The sequence below is a fragment of the Mauremys reevesii genome, linkage group 12, assembly GCF_016161935.1.
Source record: "Mauremys reevesii isolate NIE-2019 linkage group 12, ASM1616193v1, whole genome shotgun sequence".
Taxonomy (NCBI): domain Eukaryota; kingdom Metazoa; phylum Chordata; order Testudines; family Geoemydidae; genus Mauremys; species Mauremys reevesii.
The window spans coordinates 18,535,805-18,557,081 of NC_052634.1; the positions used below are offsets into that span (position 1 = coordinate 18,535,805).

Consider the following 21,277-nt stretch of genomic DNA (forward strand, 5'->3'; position numbering starts at 1 on the left):
AGTCCAGTGGTTAGGGCCTACACCTGCAAGGTGGGAGCCCCCAGGTCCTGTCCTCCTGCTCTAGTCACTCCTTCATTATTCATCCACAATGGAACAGCTTCGACAAGAGAGACTGAGGGAGCCCCACATCAGAATATCCCATATCTCAGTGGTTAGAGCACTCTTCTGAAGATGGATAACCCTTGTTCAAATGCCTTCTTCTTCTCCAAGAGAGGGGGGAATTGAACTTGGGTCTCTCACGTCCCATGTGAGTGCTCTAGTAAGTGGGTTAAAAGTTATAAAGTGGGAAACACCACCTGCTCTGGCTGGATTTGGAATGTGACCTGATCTGGTAGGCACACCTCTGAGCATACCTACTGGATCGGGCTTCCCAGACTTAGGCATCCCATAGCCTCTTCCCTCTGGTTGGTGAATTGCTCTGAGGCTTAGGTGGGAGACAGGCATCTAGACATCTAGAGGGAAACAGTGTGCATGCCCAGAGGCAGAAATATAGGCACTTAGGGTACTCTTGTTCTGAAAAACTAGGCACCAAATGAGTTAGGTGCCTATAGGGTTCAGCAGAAGTTCTGTGGATTACAGAGAAGCCAACACTGGGTCTTAGGCACCTAAGTCTGGGGTTTAGGTACCTAAGTACTATTGTGGATTCCACCTTGATTCTTATAACATTTTTTGTGCATAACTGGAGCTCAGACTGTCACTTGAATGCCTCCCAAACTGAAATCTTCTGCTCAGGATTTATCTCGGCTAGTGCATGACATCCATTACTCCTTTGGGGAAGCAATATTTCAAAATGTATCAATGGGTAAGTCTGGAACTCCAACTTGTCTTTAGCTAAACTGATGCTCCAAAACCAGCAAAATGCTCATGAGCAACAGGACTAAGGCTGTATTGCAGGCCAGAGGTTTTGTAGGCCACTGGTTGTCACAGTAACAGCAAAGCTCAAGGTCAAATGCTTTGGCCACTGAACCTGACCTACACCCATGCACTGTGAATCTGAGCCCAACCCATCAGCCAGGGCCGCCCAGAGGGGGGGCAAGTGGGGCAATTTGCCCCGGGCTCCACAGGGGCCCCCAAGAGAACAGCTGAGGCTCCCACCTCCGCTCCTCTCCTGGAGCCTTAGCGCGTCAAGTGGCATCCTCAGACAGTGCCGCAGCGTGTCTCCGGCGGGGCCCCTGAGCTCCGCCCCACTCAGAGCCGCGTGGTGAGGGGGCGGGGCTGCGAGCTCCAGCGGGACCTGAGCTCAGCTCCCTCCGCTCGGCGTGGAGCTCGCAGCCCCGCCCCCTCACCACGCGGCTCGGAGCGGGACGGAGCTCAGGCCCCGACGGAGACACTCTGCAGCTGTTCAGTGACGCGCTGAGGCTCCAGGTGAGGGGGGAGCCGGGGGTAAGAGGTTGGGGCCAGGGGGCTTGGCTAAGGGGCAGGGAGTCTGGGGACAGTCAGGGCACAGGGAGGGGGCAGAGGTTGGGGGAGCGGTTAGGGGGCATTGAATGGGTGGGGTTGGATTTTGGGCATTCGGGGGGGGGGTCTGTCAGGACTCAGCGGGGGTGGTGGATAGGGGTTGGGGCAGACAGGGAGCAGGGGTGGGGCCCCATGGTGGTGGGGGGGGTCTCTGGGGGACGGTGAGGGGGCAAGGAGCAGGATGGGTCGGGGATTCTGAGGGGGGGGCAGGAAGTTGGTGGGGGTCGGATAGGGGGCAGGGCCAGGCTGTTTGGGAGGCACGTCCTTCCCTATCCTAAAGCTCATTCAGCAGTTTGAGCCTTGCAGAAGAGCCAAGCTATTAGCTTTTCCATTAGGGCACCGTCCTTTTCACTTCTCAAATGCCAAGTTATAGTCTATATTTAATTTCAGTGCCATAGGGAGATTCATGTCAGGGGAGGGTAGCTTCATTTAAAATTAGCCACTGGGGGGAGGGATCACATGAGAAGAGCAATATCCTTCCCAACCCTACAAAGGGAGACCCCCCCTCCCCTACATTCCCTGAGGCTCCAGAGGGGTTAATTCAGTGGTTCTCAAACTTTTGTCCTGGTGACCCTTTCACATAGCAAACCTCTGAGTGCGACACCCTCCTTATAAATTGAAAACACTTTTTTATATATTTAACACTATTATAAATGCTGGAGGCAAAGCAGGGTTTGAGGTGGAGGCTGACAGCTCACGACCCCCAGTAATAACCTTGTGACCCCCTGAGAGGTCCTGACCCCCAGTTTGAGAACCCCTGGGTTAATTTAATTTTAGCACCCTGTGTCCATTCACATGCATGTGCTATTTTGAGCATTTCAGTTTTGACAACATAGGCTCATCCCAGATTCTGGAACAAGCTCAAATGCTCAGTTCGTGGAGTATGTACATAAGCTATACTAAAGACAAACCCACAATAACCGTCTCCAGTTTGTGAGGGACCACATGAAGCCAATCTCTAGGAAACAGGTAAATGAACATAATAAGAACATAAGAACATAAGAACATAAGAAAGGCCGTACCGGGTCAGACCAAAGGTCCATCTAGCCCAGTATCTGTCTACCGACAGTGGCCAATGCCAGGTGCCCCTGAGGGAGTGAACCTAACAGGCAATGATCAAGTGATCTCTCTCCTGCCATCCATCTCCATCCTCTGACCAACAGAGGCTAGGGACACCATTCTTACCCATCCTGGCTAATAGCCATTTGTGGACTTAGCCACCATGAATTTATCCAGTCCCCTTCTAAACATTGTTATAGTCCTAGCCTTCACAACCTCCTCAGGTAAGGAGTTCCACAAGTTGACTGTGCGCTGCGTGAAGAAGAACTTCCTTTTATTTGTTTTAAACCTGCTGCCTATTAATTTCATTTGGTGACCCCTAGTTCTTGTATTATGGGAATAAGTATATAACTTTTCCTTATCCACTTTCTCAACATCACTCATGATTTTATATACCTCTATCATGTCCCCCCTTAGTCTCCTCTTTTCCAAACTGAAGAGTCCTAGCCTCTTTAATCTTTCCTCATATGGGTCCCTCTCTAAACCCCTAATCATTTTAGTTGCTCTTTTCTGAACCTTTTCTAGTGCTAGAATATCTTTTTTGAGGTGAGGAAACCACATCTGTACACAGTATTCGAGATGTGGGCGTACCATGGATTTATATAAGGGCAATAATATATTCTCAGTCTTATTCTCTATCCCCTTTTTAATGATTCCTAACATCCTGTTTGCTTTTTTGACCGCCTCTGCACACTGCGTGGACATCTTCAGAGAACTATCCACGATAACTCCAAGATCTTTTTCCTGACTCGTTGTAGCTAAATTAGCCCCCATCATGTTGTATGTATAGTTGGGGTTATTTTTTCCAATGTGCATTACTTTACATTTATACACATTAAATTTCATTTGCCATTTTGTTGCCCAATCACTTAGTTTTGTGAGATCTTTTTGAAGTTCTTCACAATCTGCTTTGGTCTTAACTATCTTGAATAGTTTAGTGTCATCTGCAAACTTTGCCACCTCACTGTTTACCCCTTTCTCCAGATCATTTATGAATAAATTGAATATGAATAATAATAAATAAATAATGAATAAAATGCATGGAGATTAAGTCCATTAATGGCTATTAGCCAGGATGGGTAAGGAATGGTGTCCCTAGCCTCTTTTTCTCAGAGAGTGGAGATGGATGGCAGGAGCGAGATCACTTGATCATTACCTGATAGGTTCACTCCCTCTGGGGCACTTGGCATTGGCCATTGTCAGTAGACAGGATACTGGGCTGGATGGACCTTTGGTTTGACCCAGTATGGCTGTTCTTACGTTCTAACCTAAATGAACCCAAAGTTATGGAGACAGATATGAGTCAAGGAAGCCAGCAGAGTATCAGAAACCTGGAAAAATCTCTGCCTGGATGGGCTCAGGTGTTTGGGTACAAGCTGAGGTGGTTCAAAAGTTTTGGATTTTTTTTAAGCAGAATTTTTTTATTGTTTCTTTAAACAATCAAACACAGCAAGCAGCAAATATTTGGTCACACACTTCTGAAACCTCAAACCATATTCAGGTTTTGGCAGATTAATTTCAGCTTTTCAATTAAAAAAACAACAAATTTTGAAGGAAAGCAGACATTGTCCGTGATTTTTTTCTGCTTTTTAAAAACCCCTAGTTTTCGATCCAGAAAAATTTTTGATGGAAAATATTTGTCCAACCCTTTTAATGAGCTTTAGTGCCTTCTAGCACTAGCTGATAATGAGAACCAGTGATACCTTGTAAAGAAGTTTTCTCAAAACTGGGTTTGTGCCAAAATGCGGAAGGTTTATTTTTCCCAGGGGCGCCAGTGGGGGGGAGCGAGTGGGGCAATTTGCCGTGGGCCCCGCAAGGGCCCCCAGGAGAATATAATATTGCAATTATTTTATAGAAGGGGCCCCCAAAATTTCTTTGCCCCAGGCCCCCTGAATTCTCTGGGCGGCCCTGCCATCAGCTTTGAGAAAATGTGTGTTGTGCAAGTCCTTGTTCTTTGTCTATATTCTGCCAGGGCATCTTTTGGAAATGTTGCCCTGAGACCAACATTTTTTATTTAAAAGTAGTATTTTGAAGTGCTCTAAAATCCACATGGCAGATTCAGATTCTACGTTAGAAGTATTGTCAAGGAAACTAGCAATAATTAAACAGATGTAAGAAGAAAGACTCTAATAAGCAGTTAGGGTAATGTCATCATGAGTTTTATACACTTCTTTACTGAACAATGGGACCGAGTGTGATCAAGGGAAAGAAAGTCTCTGGTCATTTAGTGAAAAGACTCTTGATACACAGCACTCTGTAACATGAGCTGCTCACAACATTTTAAGATTCTTATTACTTTTTTGGTGCAAAGCTAGGAAATATAGGGGGGTCAGAACAGTGGGGCAGAATATGTGTGTTGGGGGTGGAGCAGAAAAGGGTATGTGTGGGATGGGGGTTCTGACCCTTTGCCCCTTAGAACTGTGCTCTGGTACACATACTGAGGGGCCAGTACATCCCTAGACAACAACTTTTACTAGTGTAAGGAATCATCCAAACACTGTTTTAGAAAATCCAGTCTGATGGCTAGAGATTTGATGATGAACTGAGATTCCAAAAATGTAGTTTTTCTATGAACCCTTGACAAAAAAGAGACTGTCATCAAAGGGACCTTTTCTCTCTGGGAGCTCAGAAGCACTGACAGAGCAGAACCACAATGGGCAAAAGTTGAGCACCTTCCCCTCCAGTGACATACTTGGAATGGAAGGGAAGTGGTGCCATCTGTGCCCTGTCATATTCCTCCCTCCCTCCCTATAATACTCCCCATCCCTCAACAATTCTTCATCATGGCCAAGGGCGGGGGATCAGGGGATCATTGTTCCATAATCATGAGAAGAAATGCAGAACTGCCCACCCTCTCCATGCTGTCTCTGCCAATGGGGAAGGGACACCTGGCTCACTGCACAGTTGCTGCTTCACCCCCACAGTGCAACATTAATTGTGCCTGTAGTGAGGTGGCCTGGCTCCCAGCTGCCCCAGAGAGGGATGAGCCCCTCCGGATGCCAAAGTGGGCGGAGCCACTAGAGCCTGCGCCTGCCCCTCAGAGGTCCAGGCGCAGGACCGGAAGTATAAAAGCCCAACCCCAGGGCTCAGAAGCTGCCTGGCCACCGGAGAGGCTGGACGCTGGTGCCCTAGCTCCCGCTGGGGAGACTCCTGCGGCCTGTGACCGGCCCGAGGACTGGCCATACCAGTCAAGGCCAGATACCGACCAGGCCCCAGAGAAACCAGTAAGCCTACCGGTGAGAAGGGACCCAGAGGAGCTGCCCAGCTTACCGCTCGCGGAGTACCCCGAGGAGCCCATGGTGCTCGATGCCGTAGAGGATGCCAACCAGATGCAGGTACTGCTAGAGGGGGAGGTCAGAAGTAGCCCGGGGGCAGCCGACTCTAGTCTGGCTGGGGAACACCCAGAGCTGATGTCAGTGTGTTGCGGCCAGGATCCCCACTGACACAGCAGCAGGTCGCCTGCCGCTGTCAGGGCCCGGGCTGGGACGCAGTGGAGTGGGCGGGCCTGCGTCCCTCCTGCCACCCAGCTCGCGGGTGGCAGTCTCCCCCTCTCCCCGGCCGCTCAGAGCCAGGAGCCTGGGCTTTGCTCTTGAACTGTTTGTTTGCTGCCCCGCCCTGACCTAAGGCCCAGGCTTATTACTGAACTCTGTGCTCAGCCCCTGCCTGAGGGTCTGAGCCCTGAACTGTTTGTTTGCTGCCCGCCCTGACTGAGGGCCTGGGCGTATTACTGAACTCTGTGCTCAGTCCCTGCCTGAGGGCCTGAGCCCTTGACTGTTTCCTGCCCCACCAGGCTAACTCCCCGACTCACCGGACTTGTGTAGTGAGGCGGCCTGGCTCCCAGCCGCCCCAGAGAGGGGCGACCCCAACAACACACGCCTACAGTGCCCTTTTAGGTATGTTCCAACATACCAATAGCACATGTACAAGCACTCTACCCTTACAGATGCTACATAACACTCTAGGAACACAGCACATAGGACTAATTCTAACACCTTCTCTTTGTGAAGGCAAAACTCCGGTTTAAGACATTCAAGTGTGGTGCAAAGGATCTACCTACACCTGGCCTATACCGAGACACTGAGCGTACTCCACTCAAACTACTACAGAATTGCAAAATGTTACAGCCACTCTTTTCCTGAGGATTCCTTCTGAGACATTGTCTTTACTTACCCCTCACTAAGCTCCAGAGACCAATGTCATGTATACCACCAGACTATTGATAAGCCCCATGATAAGAAAACACCTGTTCACCACTATTGACACAATTTACAGAACTGGAAGGGCATGAGACATCACTGGGTAACCTTAACTCCGAGCAACCTTAATTAAGTTTTTGGGCAGTTACTACCAGACTAGAAGAATCTCTGGCCTGACCCAGAATGACACTTTCTATGTTCCCAAGTATCAGTCAAGGAATCACTTGTTAACAGAATACAGAACATATACACTATCCTATGCAATTAACAAATGAAACATTTCTATCTAGTCATTTACAACTATCATTTTTTAAAGACACCTATCACCTTGCTATTTATCACTGGCAAAGGAGCTGTGATCTTCTGTCTTATATAGAGAAAGCAGTTTACATTTTAATTAAAAAAGAAAAAGTTTGATATAATAATGGAGAATGAAAATATTAAGACAATCACCAAAAAAACCCAATTAAACAGGCTATTTCTCCAAACTACTTGAATCCAATCAAGATTACCCTGCAAATATTATTGGAGAAAAAGAGGGGAATATTTATTTATGTTATGTATTTTCTTTTCCCACTCTCAGATGTGGTGATTATTGTTAGACTCTCAGCACCTGGATGGGAAAGCCATTTCACAAAGAAGGAATCATTTGCCTTTCTTCACCTGGACGTTATGAGTCTCCTTCTGGTTGCCATTTAATTCACTGAACCATATTTTCTCTTGTATTCTACCTCCTTTGCATCATTCTGGCTGTGCAAAGGGGCCAAAAACTTCCCACATCTCCCCAGAGACTGGGTTCAGTAAGTTATTTTAGTGACACTGAAGAGCTGATGGGGTACCTGTACTCAGATCAGGATGTATTGATAGTAATACATTTCTTTCCAGTAATGCTTAATTTTATAATGCACTACACCATTTGATTTTGAGATGGACTGTCCCTACAACTCCACTGTAGAATGTGTCTAGGGGGATCAGGAAATCTGGGAGGGTAGGATTTAGGAAAAAACCTACATCCACAAAACCTGTTTTCCAACCTTTCATCCAGTGATGAACCCATTTAGTTGCAGATTCCTTTCTCTTAAGAAGCTGTGACTAATCCTCAGCTCTGACTGGTTGGTGTGTGTGTGTGTGTGAAAGAGAGAGAGAGAGACTCCCAGACAATTTGCATGTGAAATTGGCAGTGTAAAGCCTGGGGTGTGATAGGCAGAAAGTAACATGGCAACTACAATCAAAGGGTTTGCGATTAGAGCTGGGTAAATAATGGATTTTTTGGTTCCTGGGTAATTTTGAAAAATCAAAAAAAGTTGTGTTTCAGGTTCAATCAAGAACAATATATCTCAAAATGTTTCAGAATCAAAAAGTGTAAAGATTGAGTCAAAATGAAACATTTGTTTCAGGAAAGGAAATGAGGACGAGAGTCACGAAACTGTAGAGGAGGAGCTGGTAGCAGTATTGCCTTTGTTATAAGCTTTAGCCCAGAGGTTAGGGATGTGGGTGAGGCAGCCTCAATTGCCCTCTATCTAATGACTGTGGATGATGATGAATATGAAAATGACTCTGCAGCCTGGTACTTAGGCAACTGACGTGGGAGACTCTCCACTAACTATTTAATTATATATAAGCAGCGGCAAGTCTACCCTCCGGCTACTACGGGGAGGCACGGCCAGGCAGCTCTGCAAATTGTCCCATCTGCAGGCACTGCCCCTGCAGCTCCTATTGGCTGCTGTGGCCAGCCAATGGGAGCTGCAGATGCAGTGCTTGGGGCAGGGACAGCGTGCAGAGCCCCCCGGGCTGTCCCTACGCGTAAGAGCTGGAGCGGGGACATGCTGCTGCTTCTGGGAGCTGCGCGGAACCATGGCACACATGGAGCAGGGCAAACCCCAGACCCCACTCCCTGGCAGGAGCTCGAGGGCCGGATTAAAACATCTGAAAGGCTGGATGTGGCCTCCTGGCTGTAGTTTGCCCACCCTGGCTTAGCTAGTCATTCCCCAGCCTGTAGCAGTGCATGGAATTCTTCCATCCTAAGTGCAGGACTCTGCACTTGTCCTTGTTGAACCTCATCAGATCTCTTTTGGCCTAACCCTCCAATTTATCTAGGTCACTCTGGATCCTATCCAGGGGCGGCTCTAGGCACCAGCAAACCAAGCTGTTGCCTGGGGCGGCCAAATGTAGGGGGCGGCAGGCTGGGCCGGTGGACCTGCCGCAGTCATGCCTGCGGGAGGTCCACCGGAGCTGCGGACGACCGGACCTGCCGCAGGCATGACTGCGGAGGCGGCGCTCGTCCCGCGGCTCGGCTGGAGCTCCCGCAGTCATGCCTGCGGCAGGTCCGCTCGTCCCGGGGCTCCGGTGGACCTGCCGCGGGAGCTCAACCGGAGCCGCGGGAAGAGGGGACCCGCCGCGGGACCGAGGAAGGGCGGCGCAGCACACCGCGCTGCCTGGGGCAGCCTATTTTCTAGAGCCGCCCCTGATCCTATCCTTACTCTCCAGCGTATCTACCTCTCCCCCCCAGCTTAGTGTCATCTGCGAACTTGCTGAGGGTGCAATCCATCCCATCATCCAGATAATTAATGAATATGGTGAACAAATCCGGCCCCAGGACCGACCCCTGGGGCACTCCACTTGATACCAGCTAGATATGGAGCCGTTGATCACTACCCTTTGAGCCTGACGATCTAACCATCTTTCTATCCACCTTATAGTGCATTCATCCAATCCATACTTCTTTAACTTGTTGGCAAGAATACTGTGGGAGGCAGTATCAAAAGCTTTGCTAAAGTCAAGTATATCATGTCCACTGCTTTCCTCACATCCACAGAGCCAGTTATCTCATCATAGAAGGCAATCAGGTTGGTCAGGCATGACTTGCCCTTGGTGACGCCAAGTTGACTGTTCCTGATCACCTTCCTCTCCTCCAAGTGCTTCAAAATGGATTTCTTGAGGACCTGCTCCATGATTTTTCCAGGGACTGAGGTGAGGCTGACTGGTCTGTAGTTCCCCGGATTCTCCGTCTTCCCTTTTTTAAAGGTGGGCACTATATTTGGCTTTTTCCAATCATCTGGAACCTCCCCTTATTGCCATGAGTTTTCAAAGATAATGGCCAATGGCTCTGTAATCACATCAGCCAACTCCCTCAGCATCCTTGGATGCATTGCATCTGGCCCAATGGACTTGTGCATGTCCAGCTTTTCTAAATAGTCCTTAACCTGTTCTTTCACCACTGAGGGCTGCTCACCTCCTCCCCATACTGTGTTGTGCAGTGCAGCAGTCTGGGAGCTGACCTTGTCTGTGAAGACCGAAGCAATGCAAACATTGAGTACTTCAGCTTTTTCCCCGTATTCTGTCACTAGGTTGCCTCCCCCATTCAGCAAGGGTCCCACACTTTCCCTGACCTTCTTCTGTTGCTAACATACCTGTAGAAACCCTTCTTGTTACCCTTCACATCCCTTGCTAGCTGCAACTCCAATTGTGCCTTGGCCTTCCTGATTACACCCCTGCATACTCGAGCACTATTTTTATACTCCTCCCATGTCATCTGTTTGAGTTTCCACTTCTTTTAAGCTTCTTTTTGTGTTTAAGCTCACCAAAGACTTCTCTGTTAAGCCAAGATGGTTGCCTGCTATATTTGCTATTCTTTGTGCTCATTGGGATGGTTTGTTCCTGCGCCTTCAATAAGTCTTCTTTAAAATACAGCCAGCTCTCCTGGACTCCTTTCCCCCTCATATTAGCCTCCCAGGGAATCAGAGAGTCAAAGTTTGCTTTTCTGAAGTCCAGGGTCTGTATTCTGCTGCTCTCTTTTCTTCCTTTTGTCAGGATTCTGAACTCAACCATCTCATGGTCACTGCTGCCCAGGTTGCCACCCACTGCTACTTTCCCTACCAATTCTTCCCTGTTTGTGAGCAGCAGGTCAAGAGGAGTACAGTCTCTAGTTGGTTCCTCCAGCAACCAGGAAGTTGTCCCCAGCACTCAACTTAAATAAATGTTTGGGGTCAAAATGATCCATTTCCTTTTGACATTACTGAGACATTTCAACTTTTTCAATTTGGTTGAAACAATTTTTCGAATTTGACATAAATTTGCAGATAGTTTCAGTTAATCCCAAACCGTGTTTTTCACGGTGCATAACCTATTTGTCCAAAAAATTTCACCCAGCTCTAGTCACGACACTGGACCAGGTCTATCTTATGTCCATAAGAACATAAGACTCAGCAGATTTTATCAGAGCAAGGGGTCAATCCAATCCAATATCCTGTCTCTGATGGTGTGACTCATACCAGATGTCTCAAAGGAAGGGTGAAGAAACCCCACAGTTAACAATTTTAGAATAACTTGTCCCTTGGGAAGTTTAATTTAATGCCCCCTTATTCTGCATTATGCATCTTCTTTATCATTCCTTCTTTGTGTACCTTTATCATGTCCCTTGTTATTCTTGTCACTGATTCGCTAAATACAAACCATCTGCTTGACAAGTTTCAGAGTGGTAGCCATGTAAGTGGGTTCTAGCCCACAAAAGCTTACGCCCAAATAAATTTGTTAGTCTCTATGGTGCCACAAGGACTCCTTGTTGTATCTGCTTGACAGTTAGCCCAGCAAACAGGTTGTTTGCAAAGAACTGAAAATGGTCTTTTTCCCACTGGGAAATCAACTTCAAAGGGGGAAGGAAGGGCACAGTCTGGATATTTGTGTAATGCAAGGCTTTTTCAACATATGACACCTAGTTGAGGGCAGGGGATGAAGCACTTCAACTAATATATAAAATAAAAATGCTGCTATAGAGACAGCAGTGTAATGCCTCTGCTGGCATTATAAGACACAAAGCCTGCCTCTCTAAACAAACCTATAGCAAATGAGTAGACAGGCAGAAGAATAATAGAATATCAGGGTTGGAAGGGACCTCAGGAGGTCATCTAGTCCAACCCCCTGCTCAAAGCAGGACCAATCCCCAGACAGATTTTTGCCCCAGATCCCTACATGGCCCCCTCAAGGATTGAACTCACAACCCTGGGTTTAGCAGGCCAATGCTCAAACCACTGAGCTATCGAAACCAAAACTTCCGCAAAGCCAAATTTCTACAGTTCAGTCAATTTTAGCTGAGTGTGAACAAGGTAGAAGGGTCTGTCTATTCCAATGTCCCCCCATACTCCTTTATGTGCATGCATAACTTGTGGCACCAGGAATTACACCGAGATATTGATGAGGGACTGGGCCTATCCTTGTGTAATGGGACTGTTATTCAATTACATGGTAGCATTTACAGTGGGAACTTTTGCCCTTCCCTGATGTGAAGGAGAGCACAAGTACAGTCAAGAGACAGTCACCCTACCCTCATCCCTTTACCAAGACTACTGTACTTTCTGATCTTCTGAATATAATAATTGCAGAAAAGGCCATTTTGATTACTGTGTGAGCAGCATCATCATGATCCAGCTATTGTTGCTTTATAATGTATCATTAATATAAATTCACGAGTGCAACAAAGAGACACTCTACTTGGGTTAAGCTTTGCCATATTGTTGACAGACTCAACTTCATTGCCATCTATGCAGGTAAAAATGTAGCTGTACACTGTATTAAGGGCTCCATCCTGGAGACCCTACTCAGGCAAAACTTCTAGTTAAGTCCTATTTGAAGTTAATGGGAGCTTTGCTCAAGTTAGGACTTCGGGTCTAACTTCATAGTAAAGAATAGTGCTGATTACACTGCCCCTCCCTCCTTTGAACATAAATAGTTCTTGATGTTTATTTACAAATAATTGCATTTTCCTATAAAGCCAAAGGTTAAGTGGTGGTTTATATGAGGACAGTCTCCCCTTTCACTCTGAAGAGAAGGGCCTTAGTGATTCTTAGGTTTCTTAGTATGCTGACTCCTGGGCTTCCCACTATTGCTATGGGCAGTTCTTTGTGGCTAACTTGCTTAGTGAGGGAAGGGGCTGTTGTGCTTAGTATAAGGGAGGATCTGTGTCTCTTACCATAGCAAAGGTGACCTTGATAGGGATGAGATTTGGTGCAAGGAAAATATCTTGTCAGAATTTCCCTCCTTTCAGAGAGAGGAAAGGTCAGGGCAAAAACTCAGGAAGGTTCATGTACCTGATCTGCTGTGAGTAGAGGCTCCTCATTAATACCAGAGTCATTTTCACTCTTCTCATTGAGCTCTTCCTCCTCCTTCTCGTGGATCTGAAGAAAAAACCCAAACCAAATTCTGATTGGTCAGCAGCAGGTATAATCCCACTTGGGTCTTCAGTCTAGCATTGATTTTACTGCATGAATTACTGCTCTCCCTCTAAATATCTGAGAAACATCTGAAAATGAGGTTCACTGCTTCTTCAAAATCCAAGCATACTCCACCACTGAGATACAATAGAAGGCCATTATGCAGCATGCTTTGATATGTCAGACCATCTCTTACCTAGGAATGTGGGAAAAGAATGTTGTAGAAGAGGGAATAACAGAACAAGCCAACAGAAAAAATCTAAGGTGTGTCTGTGAATCAGGGGCACCCTCCCGGCAACCGGCAGAGTGCCCCCCGTGGCTTGCCACCTCAAGCACGTGCTTGGCGTGCTGGTGCCTGGAGCTGCCCCTGTGTGTAATCCACAATCAGCTTTAGTGCTGGTGATGTTCTAGATCTGTTAGATTCCTATTAGATTCTTCTCACATATTGAGTTTTAAAATCATTCTACCACTTTGTCATTTCAAACACCCTTACCAACATTTTCTAAGAAATTGATCTCAAAGACCACAAAATGTCCCTATCTGGTAAATGGCAAAATTTATCACTTATTGATTGCATGTTTAGGCACAGAAAGGATTTTTGCTACCTGATTTATAAGCTCAGTCCTGCAAGCTGCTGAGCATTCTGGCCCTAATCCAGCAAAGCACTTAAGCACATGCTCAGTTTTGAGCACACAAGTAGCCCTACTGAAGTCCTTCTATCCTGAAACAAGCCTTTTTCAGCCTGTAGCAGATTGGACCCTGCTTGCCAGAAGAGGATGGAATTAGGGCCAGAGATCCTTCTTGATACATTGATAGAAAGGAAACAGTCACCACTATTCTCTTCATGCTAAAAGAAAGTGTATTAATTTTACTAAAATTAATTGTACTATTTTAGTATTGTAGCACTCAGAGGGTACGTCTAAACTGCAAAAAGCCCTGTGGCAGCAAGCCTCAGAGCCCAGGTCAACTGACTCAGGTTCCAGAAGCTTGTGCTATAGGGCTGAAATAGCATTTCCTACTCAGGCAGAGTCCTGGCTCTGAGACCCAGTGATGATACTGCTGGCCAGGTAAATGCAAGAAGTTTCTTACAAAATAATAAAAGTTCTGGAAGTCTTGGATCTCTCAATGCATCCAGTCCAAATACATTTGTAAGTAAATGCTTTAATTGGAGACATTTCCATGCTCCAGAGCAGGGCAAGCCAAACTGTTGCTGAAGATCCACAAATGGTTTAAATATATCATTCTCAATTACGTGCAACACACTGATAATTCCTCTCACTATCCAATCCCTCCACATCAAGGTTTTATCACCAATTTTAAGGATGGGATTGCTCATAGGATCATTCACCTCTACAAGGAAGCAGAGCTTTCTAGCCAGGTTTGACCTAGCTTGCTCGCAGCCATGATTATGATAGCTCTGGAGCCAAAAAATCTATAATAATTCAGTTCTACAGTGCCTGAAAGGGAGAGTGAGTATACCAATTCTTGTTCAATCTGACCCCAAGGTGGAGGTCTAACAGTCATAAATATGGATGGCAGGTGGAGCCCCCCTTAGGGGAAGCTAGTCCCCAGCTCAACCCCTTCTGCCCACCCCAGCCCCACAGCCAGAGCCCTGAAACCCCCTGCTGCTCTGCCGTGGCCACAAGTCTCCCCCCCGCCCCCCCTCAGCCAGAGGCCAATCTTGACAAAGCCCTGGCTGGGATGACTTAGTTGGGGATTGGTCCTGCTTTGAGCAGGGGGTTGGACTAGATGACCTCCTGAGGTCCTTTCCAACCCTGATATTCTATGATGCCAGATGATGTTGTGTTATCTGGGGGAGGGAACTGCAGTTATTAGAAAGAGAAAGGTATTAGTAGTGGGTGATAGCTGGATTTGCAATGACCGGGAGAACCACATGGTGACTTGCCTGCCTGGTGTGAAGGTTGCGGATCTACATGTGGAGACATCTAGATAGATTTATGTGTAGTCTTGGGGAGGAGCCAGTGGTCACGGTACATGTAGGTACCAATGACATAGGGAAGGATAGGAGAGAGGTCCTGGAGGCCAAATATAGACTGCCAGGCAAGAGATGGAAGTCCAGGACTTCCATGGTAGCATTCTCTGGTAGCATCCATGTGCAGGGCCAGTTAGACAGGCAGAACTGCAGGGTCTCAATGCACGGATGAGACAATGGTGTAGGCAGGAGGGGTTTAGATTTATTAGGAACTGGGGAAGCTTTTGGGAAAGGGGGAGCCTATACAGGTTCCATCTAAACCAAAATGGAACTAGATTGCTAGCACTTAAAATTAAAAAGGCCATTGAACAGTTTTTAAACTAAGGGCTGGGGAAAGCCAACAGGTGCAGAGGAGCACATGGTTCAGACAGAGACATCCCTTAGGGGAGGATCTATTAATGGAGACTCTCTATGTCTTAGTAAGGAGGAGAGGATGCAAGATAATAAATTATGGATAGGATCTGATGAGAAACAGTCAAATGAAAAAGAATCCCATTCAATTACATCATGTAATGGCAGACAGCTAAAAAGTGACAAGTTCTTAAAGTGCTTATATACAAATGCTAGAAGTCTAAATAATAAGATGGGTGAACCAGAGTGCCTCGTATTAAATCAGGATATTGATATCATAAGGCAACACAGAAACTTAGGCCTGGTCTACACTATGATTTTAGGTCGAATTTAGCAGTGTTACCTTGATTTAACCCTGCACCCATCCATACGAGCCCTTTTTTTCAACTTAAAGGGCTCTTAAAATCGATTTATTTACTCTACCTCCGACGAGGGGTTTAGCACTGAAATTGGCCTTGCCGGGTCGAATTTGGGGTAGTGTGGACTGTTTGTGTGATGAATTAATAAAGATTGCATGAATGTGAAGCAACAATGCTTTATTGCCTCTGCCAGCAGTGATTGAAGAGGAGAGGGGACAGTAGTTAGCTTACAGGGAAGTTGAGTGAACCAAGGGGGGGAGGGTTTCATCAAGGAGAAATAAACAGACCTTTCACACCATAGCCTGGCCAGTCATGAAACTGGTTTTCAAAGCTTCTCTGATGCGCACCGCGCCCGCCTGCACTCTTCTAACCGCCCTGGTGTCTGGCTGTGCGTAATCAGCAGCCAGGCGATTTGCCTTAACCTCCCACCCCACCATAAACATCTTCCCCTTACTCTCACAGATATTGTGGAGTGCATAGCAAGCAGTAATAACAATGGGAATATTGGTTTTGCTGAGGTCTATCCGAGTCAGTAAACTGCACCAGCGTACTCTTCTGGTCTGGGAAGAAAGATCCTTCCTGCAGCTTTTGAAACAGACCAGAGTTCCTGAAGATGCGAGCGTCGTGTACCTTTCCCGGCCATCCCATGTTGATGTTGGTGAAACGTCCCTTGTAATCCACCAGTGCTTGCAGCACCATTGAAAAGTACCCCTTTCGGTTTATGTACTCGCTGGCTTGATGCTCCAGTGCCAAGATAGGGATATGGGTTACGTCTGTCGCCCCACCACAGTTAGGGAATCCCACTGCAGCAAAGCTATCCACTATGGCCTGCACATTTCCCAGAGTAACTACTCTTGATATCAACAGCTCTTTGATTGCGCTGGCTATTTGGATCACAGCAGCCACCACAGTAGATTTGCCCACTCCAAATTGATGCCCAACTGACCGGTAGCTGTCTGGCGTTTCAAGCTTCCATAGGGCTATCGCTTCTCAGCTGTGAGGGCTGCTCTCATCTTGGTATTCTGGCACTTCAGGGCAGGGGAAAGCAAGTCACAAAGTTCCATGAAAGTGCCCTTACACATGCGAAAGTTTCGCAGCCACTGGAGATCGTCCCAGACCTGCAACACTATGCGGTCCCAGCAGTCTGTGCTTGTTTCCCGGGCCCAGAATCAGCGTTCCACGGCATGAACCTGCCCCATTAACACCATGATGTGCACATTGCTGGGGCCTGTACTTTGTGAGAAGTCTATGTCCATGTCTATGTCCTCATCACTCTTGTCACCACACCACCATTGCCTCCTTGCCTGGTTTCGCTTTTGCAGCTTCTGGTTTTGCATATACTGCAGGATAATGCGCATGATGTTTACAGTGCTCATAATTGCCGTGGTGATCTGAGCAGGCTCCATGTTCCCAGTGTTATGGCGTCTGCGCTGAAAAAAGGCACGAAACAATTGTCTGCCGTTACTCTGATGGAGGGAGGGGTGACTGATGACATGGCTTAGAGGGAATTAAAATCAACCACCGGGCTTTGCATCAAAGAGAAACACAAACAACTGTCACACAGAATGGCCCCCTCAAGGATTGAACTCAAAACCCTGGGTTTAGCAGGCCATTGATTTCACGGGGGGAGGTGGGAGCAAATTAATACAAAACAAATCTGGTCTATTTCTTGTTTTGATCCACTCCATCTATCTTATACATCTTAGGCTGGCAGCAGACGGTGCAGTACGACTGCTAGCCATCGTCATCTCCTGGGTGTTCGGCAGAAGCTGCTGCAGTACGACTGCTAGCCATCGTCATCTCCTGGGTGCTTGCTAGAAGACGGTGCAGTACGACTGGGGAATGACCTGGCTGAGTCACTCCCATGTCTGCCCAGGCGCCCCTGACCGACCTCACTGAGGTCAGCTAAAAGAGCACCCAGGAGTATGACGATGACGGCTATCAGTCATAATGCACCGTGGCCTCCTCCCAATACCTTCTTTGCCCTCACCACAGGACCTTCCTCCTGATGTCTGATAACGCTTGTACTTCTCAGTCCTCCAGCAGTACGTCTACTCACTCTCAGCTTCTTGTGCGCCACTTGCTCCCAGTTCCTCTAACGCACCTCACTAACTGAAGTGAGGTCCTTTTAAAACCAGGTGCCCTGATTAGCCTGATTCTAGTAGCTTCTTAATTGGCTCCAGGTGTCCTAATTAGCCTGCCTTAATTGGTTCCAGCAACTTCCTGATTGTTCTGGAACAGCCTATTATCTTATTCAGGGAAAAGGGAGCTGCTTAATCTGGGGCTAATATATCTACCTTATATTACTCTCCTGTAGCCATCTGGCCTGACCCTGTCACAGGATATACTACTGACCACTTGACCAAGATGGAGCTAGTGACTGAGAAATGCTCAGGGACATTAGAGAGGCTATAAAATTAAAAAACTCAATAATAATGGGGGATTTCAACTATCCCTATATTGACTGGGTACATGTTACCTCAGGACGGGATGCAGAGATAAAGTTTCTTAATTGGAAAAAGGCAAATATAGTGATCATATTTGAAAAAGGGAAGAAGGAGAATCCGGGGAATTACAGAGCAGTCAGCCTCACCTCAGTCCCCAGAAAAATCATGGAGCAGGTCCTCAAGGAATCCATTTTGAAGCACTTGGAGGAGAGGAAGGTGATCAGGAACAGTCAACATGGATTCACAAAGGGCAAGTCATGCCTGACCAACCTGACTGCCTTCTATGATGAGATAACTGGTTCTGTGGATATGGGGAAAGCGGTGGATGTGATATATCTTGACTTTAGCAGAGCTTTTAATATTGTCTCCCACAGTATTCTTGCCAACAAGTTAAAGAAGTATGGATTGGATAAATGGACTGTAAGATAGATAGAAAGCTGGCTAGATTGTCAGGCTGAATGGATAGCGATCAATCGCTTGATGTCTGGTTGGCAGCCGGTATCAAGTGAAGTGCCCCAGGGGTCAGTCCTGGGACTTGTTTTGTTCAACATCTTCATTAATGATCTAGATGATAGGATGGTGTGATGGGTTAAATTACAGAACCCCCTTGGGAGCTGCCAAGTGATGTGCCAAGACTACTTTTGCCCCTGCTTTCCCTGCCAGCTCAGGACGCCAGAACCCTGCCTTGCTGAGCCAGACACGCCTGTCTGCTCCAACACAGATCCAGAGTCTGAATTACTTGCCCCACAGCTGCAGACTTAACTGAAAGCAGTTTACAGAAGTGTTCTTGTTTTTAACACTTAGATGCCCAGCTCCCAATGGGATCTAAACCCAAATAAATCCATTTTACCCTGTAGAAACTCAAATTGTTCGCCCTCTATAACAGATAGAGAGGTATGCACAGCTCTTTGCCCCCCCCCCCAGGTATTAATACTTAGTCTGTGTTAATAAGTAAAAAGTAATTTTATTAAATACAAAAAGTAGGATTTAAGTGGTTTCAAGTAGTAACAGACAGAATAAAGTGAATTACCAAGTAAAAGAAAATAAAACATGCAAATCTAAGCCTAATACAGTAATACAATTAAGTACAGATAAAATCTCACCCTGAGAGATGTTTTAATAAGTTTCTTTCACAGACTGGATGCCTTCCTAGTCTGGGCACAGTCCTTTCCCCTGGTACAGCCCTTGTTCCAGCTCAGGTGGCAGCTAGGGGATTCCTCATGATGGCTGCCCCCTTTTGTTCTGTTCCATCCATTTATATATATTTTGCATAGGCAGGAATCCTTTGTCCCTCTCTGGGTTCCCATCCCTTCCTTCTCAATGGAAAGACACCAGGTTAAAGATGGATTGCAGTTCAGGTGACATGATCACATGTCACTGTAAGACATCATTACCCACTTGCGAGCACACATATATACAGGAAGACTTACAGGTAAAACAGAGCCATCTGCAGTCAATTGTCCTGGTTAATGGGAGTCATCAAGATTCCAAACCATCATTAATGGCCCACACTTTGCTTAATTACAATAAGCCCTCAGAGTTATATTTTATATTTCTAGTTTCAGATACAAGAGTGGTACATTTATACAAATAGGATGATTACACTCAGTAGATTATAAGCTTTGTAATGATACCTTACAAGAGACCTTATGCATGAAGCATATTCCAGTTACATTAGCATATTTTCATAAAATCATATAGAGTGCAACATCACAGATGGATTGCACCCTCAGCAGGTTCCCGGATGACACTAAGCTGGAGGGAGAGGTAAATACACTGGAGGGTAGGGATAGGGTACAGAGTGACCTAGACAAATTGGAGGATTGGGCCAAAAGAAATCTGAGGAGGTTCAACAAGGACAAGTGCAGAGTCCTGTACTTAGGACAGAAGAATCCCATGCACTTCTACCGGCTGGGGACTGACTGGCTAAGCGGCAGTTCTGCAGAAAAGGCCCTGGGGAATACACTGGACAAGAAGTTGGATATGAGTCAACAGTGTGTCCTTGTTGACAAGAAGGCTAATGGCATGTAGGGCTGCATTAGTAGGAGCATCGCCAGAAGGTAGAGGGAAGTGATTATTCCCCTCTATTTGACACTGGTGAGGCCACATCTGGAGTATTGCATGCAGTTTTGGGCCTCCCCCTACAGAAAGAAAGTGGACAAATTGGAGAGAGTCCAGTGGAGGGCAACGAAAATGATTAGGGATCTGGGGCACATGCCTCCTGAGAAGAGACTAAGGGAACTGGGGTTATTTAGTCTGCAGAAGAGAAGAGTGAGGGGGATTTGATAGCAGCCTTCAACTACCTGAAGGGCAGAGGGGTCCAAAGAGGATGGAGCTTGGCTGTTCTCAGTGGTGGCAGATGACAGAACAAGGACCAATGGTCTCAAGTTGCAGTGGAGGAGGTCTTGGGTGGATATTAGGAAAAACGATTTCACTAGGAGGGTGGTGAAGCACTGGACTGGGTTACCTAGGGAGATGGTGGAATCTCCATCCTTAGAGGTTTTTAAGATCCAGCTTGACTAAGCCCTGGCTGGGATGATTTAGTTGGGGTTGGTCCTGCTTTCAGAAGGGGATTGGACTAGATGACCTCCTGAGGTCTCTTCCAACTCTTATCTTCTATGATTTTATGATCGACACCTTAAATGACTTCTTCAAGAAGCTAATCCACAAGAGGAGAGGCAATTCTTGATATAATCTTAAGTAGAGAACAGAATTTGGTCCAAGAGGTGAATATAATAGTGACCATAATATAATTAAATTTAACATCCCTGTGATGGGGAAAACACCACAGCAGCCCAACATGATAGCATTTAATTTCAGAAAGGGGAACTACACAAAAATGAGGAAATTACTTAAACAGAAATTAAAAGGTACAGTGCCAAAAGTGAAATCCCTGCAAGCTGCATGGAAACTTTTTAAACACACCATAATAAAGGCTCAACTTAAATGTATACCCCAAATTAAAGAACATAGTAAGAAAACCAGAAAAGTGCTACCATGGCTAAACAACAAAGTAAAAAAAAGTGAGAGGCAAAAAGGCATCCTTTAAAAAGTGGAAGTTAAATCCTAGTGAGGAAAATAGAAAGGAGCATAAACTCTGGCAAATGAAGTGTAAAAATATAATTAGGAAGGCCAAAAAAGAATTTGAAAAATAGCTAGCTAAAGACTCAAAAATTAATAGCAAGAAATTTTTAAGTACATCAGAAGC

At 46.4% G+C, this 21,277-nt stretch overlaps 1 protein-coding gene across 8 annotated transcripts in view; it reads right to left on the reverse strand.

Moving 5' to 3' along the window:
- FEZ1 (fasciculation and elongation protein zeta 1) overlaps nucleotides 1-21,277 on the reverse strand; it is a 170,323-nt gene that overhangs the window by 68,556 nt on the left and 80,490 nt on the right. For 6 of the 8 annotated variants that reach the window (XM_039496125.1, XM_039496124.1, XM_039496123.1 and 3 more), the window contains one exon: nucleotides 12,797-12,883. The exons of the other annotated variants lie outside the window; for them this stretch is intronic. In XM_039496125.1, coding sequence (XP_039352059.1) covers nucleotides 12,797-12,883 — 87 coding nt within the window. The remainder of the gene's footprint in view (nucleotides 1-12,796; nucleotides 12,884-21,277) is intronic. 8 annotated transcript variants of the gene reach the window in all.